The sequence below is a fragment of the Martes martes genome (genome assembly GCF_963455335.1).
Source record: "Martes martes genome assembly, chromosome: 15".
NCBI classification, from domain to species: domain Eukaryota; kingdom Metazoa; phylum Chordata; class Mammalia; order Carnivora; family Mustelidae; genus Martes; species Martes martes.
In genome coordinates this window covers 64,893,358-64,909,000 of record NC_137903.1, presented here as the reverse complement: position 1 = coordinate 64,909,000, position 15,643 = coordinate 64,893,358, and the positions used below count along the sequence as shown (strand labels likewise).

The 15,643-nt window shown below is 34.8% G+C and overlaps 1 protein-coding gene across 3 annotated transcripts in view; it reads left to right on the top strand.

The window, feature by feature from the left end:
- The window catches only part of SUCO (SUN domain containing ossification factor), a 95,201-nt gene that overhangs the window by 58,896 nt on the left and 20,662 nt on the right, over positions 1-15,643 (top strand). For all 3 annotated transcript variants that reach the window (XM_080823824.1, XM_080823823.1, XM_080823822.1), the window contains 4 exons: positions 5,401-5,469; positions 6,245-6,335; positions 8,880-10,043; positions 12,772-12,859. In XM_080823824.1, the coding sequence (XP_080679950.1) occupies positions 5,401-5,469; positions 6,245-6,335; positions 8,880-10,043; positions 12,772-12,859 (1,412 nt within the window). The remainder of the gene's footprint in view (positions 1-5,400; positions 5,470-6,244; positions 6,336-8,879; positions 10,044-12,771; positions 12,860-15,643) is intronic.

Below are 15,643 nucleotides of genomic sequence, written 5' to 3'. Positions count from 1 at the left end.
ATAGTTTAGGAAGCCCCTCTCCCCCCAAGTATTGAACTTGAGTTGAAATCAAAGATAATAGCTTTGAAATGTATTTCTATAGAGATAAAATAAGAAGGGTGGATGAAAAGAAAGGAAAAAATGCAAGCACAAGTTTGTTTTACCTCAAGTGCTTATATTTTTAAACAAATTCCTTAGGAGAATGGACTATGAATTTACTTGGGGAAAGAATTATTAAAGAGGTCCAGACTATATGAGTAGAAGTATCTGGATAGTCATACCAGATGGGAAAGGAGTTCGAATGGTAGTTCAGAGGTAGTAGGCATCAGTGAAATCCTAGCAAACAAGGAATCATTGACCTATGGATATGGTTAGTTTCCTAATTAATTACAAACATAAAGGCTGTTCTTTTCCATGATAATAATGATTCTCAAGCAGTAAGAATCATAATAATAATAAAAAAATAATAATAATATACTCTTTGTAAACTAAAGAAATAATGACTAAGATATTAGTTCAGTTTTGTCGTGCCAGCCTGTTATCTGAACCTATTGGTAAGCTGGCTAAGGAGACTCTTGGAAAGACCATTACCAACTGACACTTTATTTTTATTGTTATAATTCAGGTAGGTACATTTTAATGGTTGTTATTTTTGGTTATTTGTAAAGAACACAAAATACTGGAAGGAGTTTTGTTTTTATTTGGAGATTAATGGTTGATTATAATAAAAGTAAATCTTCGTGAGATCGATGACTAACTTCTTGTGCCTTTTCCTTGTTTCTTTTAGTAAGTTGAGTTGCTTCAATCCCAGTTTCTTGTGTATATTGTCTCTTTATATCTTTTTAGGTTTTAGTATATATATTTCGGTAGATATTTTGTATAGCTATGGTATATGGAACTAGGTGTTGCCTCTGGTTTTTTCCATCTTTTCATTTTGCTGTTCCCTTCTTCCCCTTGTCCTCTCCATAGAAAACTAGTCTTCAGTGGGCTTTTTAAGGCATAGGAAGAAGAATGCTAAAAATACCTGTAGAAGAGGAACCCTTTATGTAATATTTAACTTTGTTGCATATTAGCTCAGTATACTTTGTTTCACTCTGTTGCTAGTAAACTGACTTTCTGTAGATTAGTGATTACTTTTTTTTTTTTAATTTTATTTATTTATTTGACAGAGAGAGAAATCACAAGTAGGCAGAGAGGCAGGCAGAGAGATAGGGGGAGAGCAGACTCCCTGCTGAGCAGAAAGCCCGATGCGGGTCTCGATCCCAGGACCCTGAGACCATGACCTGAGCCGAAGGCAGAGGCTTAACCCACTGAGCCACCCAGGTTCCCCTAGTGATTACTTTTAAGTAGCATTCTTAGCTATCTGGTTGATGACAGCATTAAAAATAGGTTCTTCATTCACTCCTATGGGTTATAGTTGTTTTTTTTTTAAGAGTGAAAACGTGATGCTGTTTTATCTATCTGGATATTGATGTTGTTCATGTCCTCAGATTTGTATTAAAAAATCTGTGCTATGTGGTAGTCATCATAGCTCAGTGATCTTATATTAATTAGCTGTGTAGAAGCATCGTTAATTTTATGGAGTCAGAAAATAGCCCCAGACTGTTAGGGAAGAGAATGCCTTACTATAGTTTTGGGTAAAGGAAAATCCTTTTGACATTCTTGGTTTCTTTTTCTATATTCGTATGGGATGAACTCCTAGACAAAACCCGGTTTATATCACAATAGAGAGCATTTCCCTGTTGGTAATCACTTTGTTGACCAAGGTATTATTTGTATTAATTAGATAAAGAATCTTCTTTATATCCTACTTTGGGATTTTTTTCCTCAGAGATATGTTTCTTGGTAACATATCATTTATTTTTCTTTTTATGGCTCTATTTACCTTTCAGTGTTCTAGTGTTGAAAGAATTTGTTTAGTGAGAGGGAGGGAGGGTGGGAAGATGTCAGCTAAGCCTACACCATAGAAAATAGGGTTTAAAAAGATCTCCATCTCTTGAAGTTTCAGAAAAAAGAGCCAGTAGTATCTGGCAGTGATAAGACTTTGGTGTCATGAAGGTTACGGACACGACCTAACGGAGCTGTGTTCTATACTTGTCCTTATGGAGAGTCTGGGACTATCTCTGAGCCTGACTTTGCTACCACCTCCAAGGTGGTATAACATTTAAGCAGTAAATAACAGTTGAATCAGGTGAAAGAGCTACTCTGGCACTGAAATATCTGAATTTGACTGTCATCCTCACACTTTATGAATCAGCTTGAAATTGGCCAATTTTGAACCTGATATACCTTTTAAATTTAGACAGTGGCTCCAAAACAGAATTCTGTAGGTTTAATTTCTTTCTTTCTTTTTTTTTTTTTTTTAAGAAACTGGGGTAAAGGGAGAGGAAAATCTTAAGCAGATTCCATGCCCAGCACAGAGCCTAACACATTAGGGGCTCGATCTCACAACCCTGAGCCAGTATCAACCCTGAGCCAACCCTGAATTGACTGGGCCACCCTGGTGCCTCCCCCCAGCTTTTTTTCCCCCCGTGGCTTTAATATTAACATAAACTCCTTTTTCCTTTTGGTATTAAGCAGTTAGTAGTTACAGGAAATATATGTCACCAGAGTACATTGATTCTATTGGAACTTGGTTGTCAAAGAGCATACATACTGAATATTTGGACATTCTTGACATTATATAATTTTCTTAGCTACCAAAAACGGAGAAACTACTACGTTAGAGAAAGCAACATTCTTGACTTTGTATATATGCCAGTTATGACAGCTCTTCTTGATTCTTTTATTTACATTCTTGAACCAGAACATTTGAATATTTTACATCAACAAAAAATTCTTAGTATCATTCTGCTTTCCTTGTACTTTGTCATGTGGATTTTCCAGACCATTCTCTACTTTGATATTCTTGCAAGTCTACCTTTACTCCTAAATATGGTCTGCATTTTGTAGAATTGCTTAAAGGCCAGGTTTCTGTGTATATGTTTAAGACAAAGTACAGTTTTTGTGTTCTTTTACATGAAGGTATTTTTTTATGAATGTATATATTTTAAAGACCTAGAAGGAGAAGGGCGGATGAGCGTGGGCATGCAGCAGAGGTATCTAAATACACATGGGAGGAAATAGTTACTTTGTTGGTTTGTCTTTTTATGTTGTAGCATAGGTAGTTTGTTTTCCATATGGAAAGGAGCCTTGATGTGCTGGAGACTGAGTGTTAGATGTTGATGGTACCTGGGGAGAATTTCATTCCTGAAAGAATGAGATTGGATGAATAGTGCCCTGCTCAAAGATAAAGGAGTTGAGTACTCTGGAAGAAATTAAGGACAAATGTCAAGTTTGGTACTATATACCAAATTATTACCTTAGCCTATTCAGAAGGTTTTTTTAGTGACCACGTTATGACAAGCTATTGTGTGTTTGTATGCGAATTGGGAATAGTCAGAATAGAATATTCACAAAGCTGCTCTCTCTCAAAAGACAAAATAAGACTACATTTGGCAGTGCTCTGAACAGAAGCAAAATTATTTTTTAGATGGACTGAGAATATAGAAATTTGCCAAATTTTGCTTTTGTTACCAAGTAGCCCCCTGAAACGATGATAAGTAGTATTTTTAAATGAAGGATGGTATAAATCTTCTTTATGTTTAGGTTAAAAAATAATACTCTAAAGCTGCTTTCTTTACACAGATCCACAGATATATTCTGTTCTTGAATTCTTTAACAATAAATGCCCCAGAATTTAAATGCCAAAAAATTTGTTATGTGAGGTAAGAGTGCCCTTTGAAGCACAAAGGACTTTAGAGTATAGATTTGATTTCAGAATTTGGATTCTCTGAAGCAGTCCATTTGACTGAACTTTAGCTGTCAGGCTAAGTAGAAGATCAGATACTGTTGCGTCATTGGTTGACATTAAGATGGATTTATGTGGAAATAAAAGAGTTTCCATTGCTACTTTATCTTGGTTTGTGTGGAAAAAGGGTGCTTCCATTCTTGTTTTTATCTCATGCTTTAGCCTAAGAATCACCGCTGCTTCTTTGTTTACTAGTTTGTCTGGCCAAAGGAAGGGCAAGGTTACCTAAAATCCTAGATGTTTACTATGAAGCAAGTGTGAAGCTTTTGTGTGTTACACCAATGATTGGAACAAAATATCATTCCTGTGCTTTTTAAAGATAGAAATTTATGACTCCCAGTTATCACTTTAAACGGTCTAAAATTTCTTACTATTTTCTCCTACCATAAAACATGTGGATCAGCTCCAGGTGACAGTGCTTGGTCCTATCCGTTTTCTGGATAGGGTGTTAGCGTTTCCTCCCTTAGATCCTTTCCTACTTTTCACATCGATGATTTTCACTGAAAGTGTGATGAAAACCCTATGGGTCTCTTAGGAAAGGAAAACAAGACAGATATAACTGATGAGACTTAATATGTAGCTCTTGCCAGAGGTTAATATTTTAATAGGAGAAAAACCTGATAAAATAGATGAATTAATTTCTAGCAGAATATTAGAGATTAGACTGGGGATGGAAATTAATTTCCCTTAAAATTACCTCATAGAAGGAAGCAACCTATTCTCAGCACCAGCTTTTTATGGAGTTAGGCATTTTGTGACACTCATGTGCCTTTGGCTATTTATTCAGATGTTAAAGTTTTTACTACTTTACTCATCCTCCAAGTATGCTCTTTAGAAAGAGAGGCAGAATTCACAGGTATGCCGATAGCTTTCCCTACAGCATTGAGAGTTTTAGGACTTTGACTTAACCTGCCCATGCCCATACCCACCCAATTCACAAGAGATTTTGTGTCCTGTGTTATCCATTAAGCATCATTAAAAATAATCAAAGAAATTTGATTCTTTGTGTATCAAGTTGGGATTTAACCATATTATCAATAAATAAAATATGTTCATAGTTGAAAATAAAATTTTCCTGCTCTCCTTTGGGTAGTAATCTTCCCATTTTGTTTATAACTATAAAAATCACCTGTTTAGGAAAAACTACTTCTTCAAGCTTGTTTTTGTTTTAAACTGTAGGAACTTGTTAAAGAAAAACAAGCTTTTCTGTAAAATACTAATTTTGGTTGTCACATTTTTTCCCTGCCCCAATAGAGGCTTTATGTTGAACTTTATTTGAATTTTGTAATATGCTGAAGATAGTGTCTTAGCAAAAGGTTTGGGGAAGTTAATCAAAGAAGTATAATTAAGTTTTAAATTCCTTCTGAACATAAAAATTCAGATTTATGTTTTATACTTTTTGGCTGAAATTTGTGTCCTATATTGGACTTATGTAGTAAGATGAACAAAAAGGTAATTAGTCCCCCAAAATGCAAAAAGACCATTATAAATGGTTTCTTGACTATCTGATATTAAGCTATATAAGAATTTTTAGGTGTATTGGTATTTTTTCTGATTGAATTTTGTTTTAGATGCCATTCTAAATATGGTGAATATTGCCGCTAATATTCTGGGAGCAAAAACTGAAGACCTGACAGAAGGTACCTAATCATTTTATGGGTCTTTTAAATATCTGATACTCCAAGGGTCATTCTAGTTAGGAAAATTAATTAATAAGCCAAGGAACTTAATTTTTCGTTTAGAAATATAGAAATGAATCAAAGGGACTTACCAATCTTCTGCTACTCATTGTTTATTTGAATTTCACAAGTTCTCTCTTATAATACAATCCTGACTATATAAAATTCATGAATTTCTTTTTTGACTCTTCCTGCTGTAGAAGTAATAATTTTATCCCTTACCTCTTTCCTGAAGTTTTCTAGTGGTACTTCATGCATGCTTTTATCAAATAACTACTCAATTTAAAAAGTGATTTTTTTTTTTCCTCTACAGAATGCCAGATAAGAGTATTGATAGCAAGGAGAAACCATCTTGCCTTTTTTGTTCTTAGAAAATACTTAGTTCTAAGTGTGAACTTAAAATGACCCATACATTTCTTCTCATTCTCTTTAGTAACTCCTTTAGGTGTCTAGAAGGCATGTTAATCATGTAAGATGACACAAAATTTATAGTCATTTGACTTGCTTAAATTATCTGAGAAGTTGAGAAAGAATATGCATTATTTGTAGTTCTGATTTTGTATGATCATTTCTTTCTAAAAGAACTTTGATGGAAGAAAATAAAGTCTGCAGTAGCAAACCTGTTTGACTTTTTTTTCTCCCCCAGAAACCAAAGTTCTTTATTTGTTATAGTGAAATATCTTCATGGTATAGTTTTTTAAAATTAAACTCAACGTGGGTATCTTTCTTAAAATAGGAAATAAAAGTATATCTGAGAATGCCACTGCCACAGCTGCATCTAAAATGCCTGACTTAGCTCCTGTTTCAACTCCTGTTCCATCACCTGAGTAAGTTCTATTGTGATATTAGAGTTCTGTTAAAATGGAGAGCTAAGTGTACTAGTACACAGAAAGGTACTTGGATTTATGTGTGAAATGATTATCTGTAGAAAGCTCTGAGTCATGGGACAGGCATTCCACAGCCACTTAAAATATCTTTAAGTTGCTTTTTGGGTACCAGGAATGCACTTCACTCCAGATCAAATGTTTGTTGTTTTGATATTACATATAATTTCTATTATTCACAACACTGAATCGTTTTCTTATTGCAAATAATTGGCTTAATTCTGTAGGTATAGGTTTGAGGACAAATTTTAAAAGCTTGCATTTATTAAATTCAAATTTAAAAGCATTGATTAAGTACCTGTGCTGTGCCTCGAAAGCTATAAAGGGTGCCTGAAATTCCTAGAGCAGTGATTCTTAAATTATTTGTTTGTCTCACAGCAAACTCTTAGAGTGTTCACTTTCTTAAATTGAACTAGGTAGAGGTCTTCTCCCGGATTGCAATGGGGCACTGTGGACAAGAATGTCTATCATGTAGTTAACATAAAATATCCCCGTTTTTTTTAGTCTTTTCTACTAGAGATGATTAAGGTTTATGCTATGTGAACTTCTTATCTATAACAGATAAGTTCATAGACTGGATAATTGGGTATGTTTATTATAAGTTTATGGGTGTTTCATTAGATATACCCTGTAAAATTTTGAAAGCTTTTCCTCTTAGTACTCTGCTTAACAGGATGGGATATTTGAACAGGAGATGTATAATGAAATGTGCAGTGGGTATGGTTTGAATTATAATTCCTAAATACCATTCTATTTAAAAAATGAGATTTTTTGTGGTTTGAAGGGCACAGTGACAAATTTGTATTCTGTGTTTATTCGGAAAGTGATTAAAGATATTTATTGGATGACTAGAGAGAAAATATATAGCAGTCTATGTCATTGATTCCTAGAAATCTGTTTAGGATAGGGACATTCTTGGTATTGTTTCTAATTATGTGGAGCGTGTCTGCTAGTCCCAGTTTTAGCACTAGGCTTCTTCAGTTAACAGCACATATATGTCTTATTTTTCAGAACTAAAGGAAACTGATTTCACTTTGTATATGTGTATGCACACACACAGACATACACACATATACATACTCCCCTCTATATATTCGTATGAATATTTGTTGAAAGATACCACATCAGGCTAGTGTAGTAGTTTTTACTTTTCTCTATTAGTTTGATTTTAATAGATTTTTTTAATGTAATTGCTTACTTTTTAATTTAATGTTTCTTTATATTTGTTTTAAATTCTTTTTGATGACTGTATGGCAGTCCTTTGAAGAAAATAAATGAAAATGAAAGAATCCGTGATAGGGTGTCACTGTTAAAGTTACTATGAGAAGATGACTTACTTCTTTTCCCACCTTTGACTTTATTAAAATATGGCTCTAATTAGGATATATATAGATGGTATGTAACTTAATTTGTACCAAATTAATTCACTTTAGTTTTTCTCCCTCCATTTCTTCAGACACTGCTCCTTTTTACTGTCATTATTTCGGTTGTAGATAGTAAGCAATAAAGATGTAAGAGATGTCATTAGAGACCGTGTATCTATATATCATCGATTTAGAGAAGCATAGTCTAATTATGTTTTAGTTTTGGCCAGTTGCTATCAGCAAGATGATCTAGCTTTTAGATACTATTTTATTGCTACCTTTGTTATTCTGATATTAGTTTTTATTCAAAGACATTTCCTGGAATTCTTAGTAATTTGTCAGAGTAGGAAAATTATATATGAAGATGTTTCTTTTTTTGGTATTCAAATGACTTTATTTTTTCAGTTTGTACCTTTTGTGCTATAAGGGCTGCACCTGGAAATTTGTTTTTATCTTGAAATGAACTACAGAAATTATAATTTACAGCACTATTTCTACCAGCTGCATCCCCCACACTCTCCTACCTTATATACGGACTCTAGATCCTTGAGATGGGATTAGGTTACAGATGGGGCAGTATTTATTATTAGTCAGCACTTTCATTAGAGTTCTTAAGTATTTGGCTTTAAATAATAGAAAATTAGCCCAGATGATGCTAAGATTACTTTGTGGAGGGAGAGATGCAGATAATTGTGTGTGTATGTGTAATGCTATGCTAAGTCATCCACAGAAAAATTTTCTAGCTACCTTTTGAAAGTACGATATTCGAATACAGAGTGCATTCGTATATTAAGAATCCCAGATTCTAGTTCCTAGAATCCACGTATAAGCAATTCTGAAATAGATATTTTAAAAAGCAGGTTTGGTTTAGTAAGTAATGGTGATTTGAGTTTTCTGGCTTATCACTTAATAAATGGCCTTTCTGTTACCATTTCTGAATAATACTTGTTTTTTGTAAACAAAATGATTTGAAGGGGAACATTTCATCCAAAAAAAATTTTACTTTCTTCTGTATTCCTGGCCTTCCTTTTATTTGATGTATGATACACTGATTTTTTTTAGCATAATTTTAACTTTAGATTTCTAATTAAAGTGATACGAAATTATGATTATGTATTTCTAGGTATGTGACCACTGAAGGACACATACAGGATACAGAGCTAACATCACCAGATACTCCAAAAGAGAGTCCAATCGTACAACTGGTTCAAGAGGAAGAAGAGGAGGCAAGTCCATCTACAGTGACCCTTCTGGGTAGTGGTGAACAGGAGGATGAATCATCACCCTGGTTTGAGTCAGAGACACAAATATTTTGCAGTGAACTGACCACAATTTGCTGTATTTCTAGTTTTTCGGAATACATATATAAATGGTGTTCAGTTAGGGTTGCTCTTTATCGGCAACGTAGCAGAACTACTGTGAGTAAAGAAAAAGATCATCTTGTGTTGCCTCAGCCGCCGTTACCACTTCCTGCAGAATCAGTGGATGTTTCAGTATTGCAACCCCCGAGTGGAGATTTGGACAGTAAGAGAAAGGAAAAAGAGGCTGAAACTATTGTTCTAGGTGACCTAAGTAGTATGCATCAAGGTGATTTGATTAATCACAGTGCAGATGCAATAGAACTTGAACCAAGCCATCCTCAAACTCTTTCTCAGTCTCTTCCCTTAGAAGTTACTCCAGAAATCCATTCATTATCTAAAACAGAAGTATCTGATCCTTTTAAATATGAGGCAGGACCTACACCATCTCAGGTGATCCCTCAGGAGACTTCTGTTGAGGTTGATAATGAGACCGAAAAAAAGTCCGAGAGTTTTAGTTCTATGGAGAAGCCATCTGTGATCTATGAAACAGATAAACTTAATGAAGTAATGGATAATATTGTAAAAGAAGATACAAACTCCATGCACATGGTCACAAAGCTGTCTGAAACAATAGTGCCACCTGTAAACACAGCTACTATACCAGACGGTGAAGATGGGGAAGCCAAAATGAACATAGCTGACACACCAAAGCAAATCTTGACTCCTGTTACGGATTCTTCTTCATTACCTGAAGTAAAAGAGGAAGAACAGTCTCCGGAAGATGCCCTTTTAAGAGGGCTGCAGAGGACAGCTACAGACTTCTATGCTGAACTGCAAAATTCGACAGATCTAGGATATGCTAATGGAAATCTTGTACATGGATCAAACCAAAAGGAGTCAGTATTTATGAGACTTAATAATCGTATAAAAGCCTTAGAAGTTAACATGTCTCTCAGTGGCCGCTATCTGGAGGAGCTTAGCCAAAGGTAAGCTTTATTATCAGTTAGCACAGTCTGCTTGGCAAGATAAGTAGCATAGTATGATTTCTGAATAGAGGAGAGGATTAATTATCTCATGATATAGTAGTCGTCAGTACCGTTTAGCTGCGGAGAGTATTACTTGAATGTTGATCAATGACTTAAAGAACTGATTTTCTTTTTTAGAAGTACTGAGTGATGTAATACCTTTATATATTAGGGTGAAAACACATTTTGATTATCTTCAATCAGTTTCTCCTTTCTTCTGTTGTAACTTTAGCCCCTTCGACTGTTGGTTCCCATGTGAAAATTATAGTATTATGTAACATTTATCTATACTGTGTATGTAATATCTATAAAAACATTAGCTATTGAAGCTCTTAGTGAAACTAGACGAAATACAAGAGTTTAAATCAGTGAAGACTAGAGTAGACTGAATTGGATGATTAAGGCAACATCTGCAGTCTTTTAGAGAAGTCCTAGAATCCTAGTTCTGGTTGTGATAATTCATGCTGTTGTGCTCATAAGTGCCAGTATGCTTATGCAATGATTAGGGACCCCAGGCACAGTTCTCCATTTTTTTATACCTCATTAGTCTTTTTTATCCCTTAAGTGTCCAGTGTCCTCAGGGCTTCTCCTCCAACATTTTGCAGCCACCTAGGCACTAAGTGTCTAGAACGTCTGAAACACCACCTTCCCCTACTTCTTTTAAATGAAAATGCTACTAATGAGATGTCACTAAGGTCACCATTATATTCCAGTGGGTTTCCTCCTAACCCATACAAACAATTTAGTGGCAAATTGTGTGTGCATGTACATGCATGCCCACTTAAATACCTCCTACCTGGGGCACCTGGCTAGCTCAGTTGGTTAGGTGTCTGCCTTCAGCTTAGGTCATGATCTTAGGTCCTGGGATCTAGCCCCGCATCAGGCTCCCTGCTCAGTGGGAAGTGGGAAGTCTGCTTCTCCCTCTCCCTCTCCCTCTTACCTTCCCCCATGCTGTCATTTCTCTCAAATAAATAAAATCTTAAAAGAAAAAAAAAAAGTACCTCCTACCTGTTTCTCTCTACCCTAACTGCCCCCACAAAGGAATCACAGAAATCACTGATTTTTTTATGTTTAACTGAGATATAGTTGACATTAATTTCAGGTATGCAACATAATGGTTTAATATTTATATATATTGTGAAATGATTACCACAGTAAGTCTAGTTAACATTCATTACCACAGAGTTACAAGATGTTTTCCTTGTGACAAGAACTTTCAAGATGTACTCTCCTAGCAACTTTCAAATATCGAGTATTATTAACTGTAGTTACCATGCTGTACATTACATCCCCTTTACTTATACATTTTATAACTGGAAATCTGTACCTTTGACCCCCTTTGCCCATTTCTCCCATCTCCCATCCCCTACCTCTGATAACCACCAATTTGTTCTCTGTATTTATGAGTTTGAGGGTATTATTATTATTTGTATATTCCACATATAAATGAGATTGTATGATATTTGTCTCTTTCTGACTTATTTCAGTTAGCATAATGCTCTCAAGGTCCATCCATCTATGTTGTTGCAAAAAGCAAGATTTCCTTTTTTGTGGTTGAATAATACTCCATCGTATACAGATACCACATTTACTTTATCCATTTATCCTTTGATGAACACTTAGACTGCTTCCATGTCTTGGTTTGTATATAATGCTTCAGTAAACATGGGGATACATATATTTTTTCATCTTAGTGTTTTTTCATTTTCTTCAGATAAATACTCAGAAGTCAAGTTACTGGATCATAAATTAGTTTTATTTTTAATTTTTGAGGAACCTCCTTATGTTTTCCAGAGTGACTGCATCAATTTGCATTTCTGCCAACAAGGGTTCCCTTTTCTCTACATCCTTGCCAACATGTGTTATGTCTTATCTTTTTTGGTAATAGCCGTTCTAACAGATGGGAGGTGATCTCATTATGATTTTGATTTGCATTTCCATGATGATAAGTGATGTTGAGCATCTTTTCATGTACCTGTTGGCCATCCACCTTTGTGGAAAAGGTCTGTTTAGATCCTCTGCCACTGGATTCTTTAATTTTTTATTACTGAGTGTTACACGTTCTTTATGTATTTTGGATATTAAATTACAGTGATTTGCAAAGTTTTTCTCCCATTTGGCAAGTTGCCTTTTTATTTCTAATGGTCTCCTTTGCTATACAGAAACTTTTTAGTTTGATATGTACTTGTTTATTTTTGCTTTTGTTGTCAAATCCAAAAAATCATCACCAAGGTCAGTGTCAAGATGCTTACCATCTGTCTCTCTTTTGAGTTTTATGATTTTAGGTCTTACATTCAAGTGTTTAATCCATTTTGAGTTACTTTTTGTGTATGGTGTTAGATAGTTGTCCACTGTCATTCCTTTGCCTGTGGCTGTCCAGTTTTCCCAACGCCATTTATTGAAGAGATTTTTCTTTCCCCATTTTATATTCTTGGCTCCTGTGTCATAAATTGATTGATCACGTATGTGACTGATCTTACATAGTAGTGAGATATGGAGAATTGATGTTAAGGTGGAAGATACCCAAGGGATCTTTTTATTTTACCTTTGGAAGTGTTCCAGGCCTCGGTAAGAGTCATTTTCAAAAAAGTATATTTATCTCACATATTGTAATCAGAAGTGTGTTTCCAGTAATAAGTTAATGAATAAGAAATTAAAGCTATTTAATAAATCCTTTCTTACTCCACAGGTACCGAAAACAAATGGAAGAAATGCAGAAGGCTTTTAATAAAACAATAGTAAAACTTCAGAATACTTCAAGAATAGCAGAGGAGCAGGTTGGTCGTCTTCAACTTTTACTTAACTTTTTATATAAGTTTCTTTTGAATTTTATAGGCTCTTGCTGGTAAGAAGGATAAGTAGTGTTGGTTCATTTTTTCCCCTGATAGGTGATGATACAAGCCTATTATGTCATGTCATATTTGGGAAATTACCTAGCTATTAGCATCTGTTTTTTCCTCTAGAGAAAATTTCTTGAGCATTGTTTCTGTATTTCCAAGTCTGTGTGTGTGTATGTGGTAGAAGTGCAGTGGCCTTTTTTTAAGCAGCTTACTTAAACTCAAATCTTTTGTGGTTTTCTACACAGCTAGTCTAATTGATTGCAGATAAGAACAGTTCTGTTTCTTCTTTTTGATCCTTATACCTTTTCATTTCTTCTTTTTTTCCTCTGTCTGTTATCTGTGATGCAGTATGACTGGTAATATTGGACATTACTCTGTTTTGTTGATTTTAAGGAAACAATTTTAGTATCACACAATTTCAGTATTGTAGCATCCAGATGTTTATTAAAGTTTTTACAGTGTGTTACTATGATGAAGAAATTTTATACTTTTCTAAAAGTTTATCTGGGATTAGGGGATGGTGAGATGAAGCGAGGAGGCCTGAGGTTTCAGAGTTTAGTTGCATCTTACTGCTAGTTAAAACTCTAAACTATAACATAATCCAATTGTGGTTCCATACAAATTTCCTCTTTAGTGTCTTTTTTTTTTTTAATTGAAGTTTGAGAGTTATGTAAAATGTATTCAAGGGGCACCTGGGTGGCTCAGTGGGTTAAAACCTCTGCCTTCGGCTCGGGTCATGATCCCAGGGTCCTGGGATCGAGCCCTGCGTCGGGCTCTCTGTTCAGCGGGGAGCCTGCTTCCCTTCCTCTCTCTCTGCCTGCCTCTCTGCCTACTTTTGATCTCTGTCAAATAACTAAATAAAATCTTTAAAAAAAAAAAGTATTCAAAATACAAGTCCTGTATTAGAGATATACTTTGCAAATTTTTCTCCCAGTTCGTTACTTGTTTTATCTTTCTCTTAAAAGTGTGTTTTGAAGAGCAAAAGTTTTTAATTTGTTAAGACCTATTTATCTGTTTTCTCTTTGCTCTATAAAACCTTTCCCTTACCCAGAGTCACAAAGAATTTTTCCTCAGTTTTCTTCTAAACGTTTTATGTATGAATATAAATCAATATGTATATATTTATATATATATGTGTGTGTGTATATAGGTGTGTTTCAGGACTTCTTTTTTATTCTGTTCATTTTTTTTTATGCTGATACCAGACTGTTGCGATTATTGTAGCTTTATAGGAACTCTTGAAGTCATGTAGTGTGAATCTTGCAGCTTTGTTCATCTCCTTCAAAACTGTTTTGGCTAATATGGATTTTAGAATCAGCTTGTCAGTTTCTACAAAAAACCTGTTTGCATCTTGATTAGATTTTATTGAATTTATACATCAGTTTGGAGAATTGACATATTAACAATATTATCTTCTGACCCATGAACACAGTAGTTATTTAGTACTCCATTAATTTTAATGGTTAAAATGATTTCCCTTCTATATTTTCTGATGTCAAAGACTTACTTAAATACTTTTTAAATAATTTGTATATTATTAACAATATTGGAAATAAATCTTGATTAGAAATGTTAACTTATTAAATTTCATAGTTTTTTCTTTAAATGTTTGTAATTATCTGGAATTTATCAGTATTTGTCAAATGTGAGTCAGAAAAAAGTTTTGAGTCGGGTTCGGCATTTTAAACAGACGCAGTAGGATAGAAATTACCACAGTGTATTGCAGTAAGGGAAGTAAGTGAAACTTTTTGTTATAATTTTATGCATCCATCTCCCCCAACCCACCCACTCCCATCTCCCCCCACCCCACAGTTGAGATTTAAAACTTATTGATTTATTTAGTTTAAGGTTTTTATTTATTTAACTGAGAGAAAGCACAAGCAGGGGGAGTGGCAGGCAGAAGGAGAGGAAGAAGCAGGCTTCCCCCTGAGTGGGGAGCCTGATGGGGGGGCTCGATCCCAGGACGTTGGGATCATGACCTGAGCCAAAGGCAGGCACTTAATGACTGAGCCACCCAGGCGCCTCTAAAACTTATATAAATCTAAATTCAGAAAACTTAGGTCTTGAGTGATAAATGGCTATATAACTATTTCATACATGATCCTAAATAGAGTCTTAGATTTTCTTTATATTCTGCCTTCTCCTCCTCCTCCCCAAATTCAGTAGTAAGTTGAAATTTTCAGTATAGTCTCCCTAATATGGGTTCCTGATGAGGAATATGATGCATAATTTCCTAAAATATGCATGCAGATATTTTACATAAAAACATGTTCGGTCATTATAAAAGTTTTAAAAATCTAGAGCTAGAGAGATTAATTTATTTTCATTGGTGATATTCTAGCATTGACTAGATGAACTGTTGTAGGTTTTTGACTATGTGACATCCTAAGTCACATCCTAAGTTCCATCCTAGTGTGCAACAGAATAGAACTTTTAAATTTTTTGGTATGAGTCTGCTTCATATCCAAAAACATTTTTCAAAAAATTTTCAACATGTTTTTGTGCTGACTTTGGCTTAAAAATACATATTTGACAGGGGCGCCTGGGTGGCTCAGTGGGTTAAAGCCTCTGCCTTCGGCTCGGGTCGTGATCCCAGGGTCTGGGGATCGAGCCCTGCTTCGGGCTTTCTGCCTCCCTCTCTGCCTACTTGTGATCTCTCTCACTGTCAAATAAATAATAAAAGCTTTAAAAAAATACATATTTGACAAAGTGATTATTTTG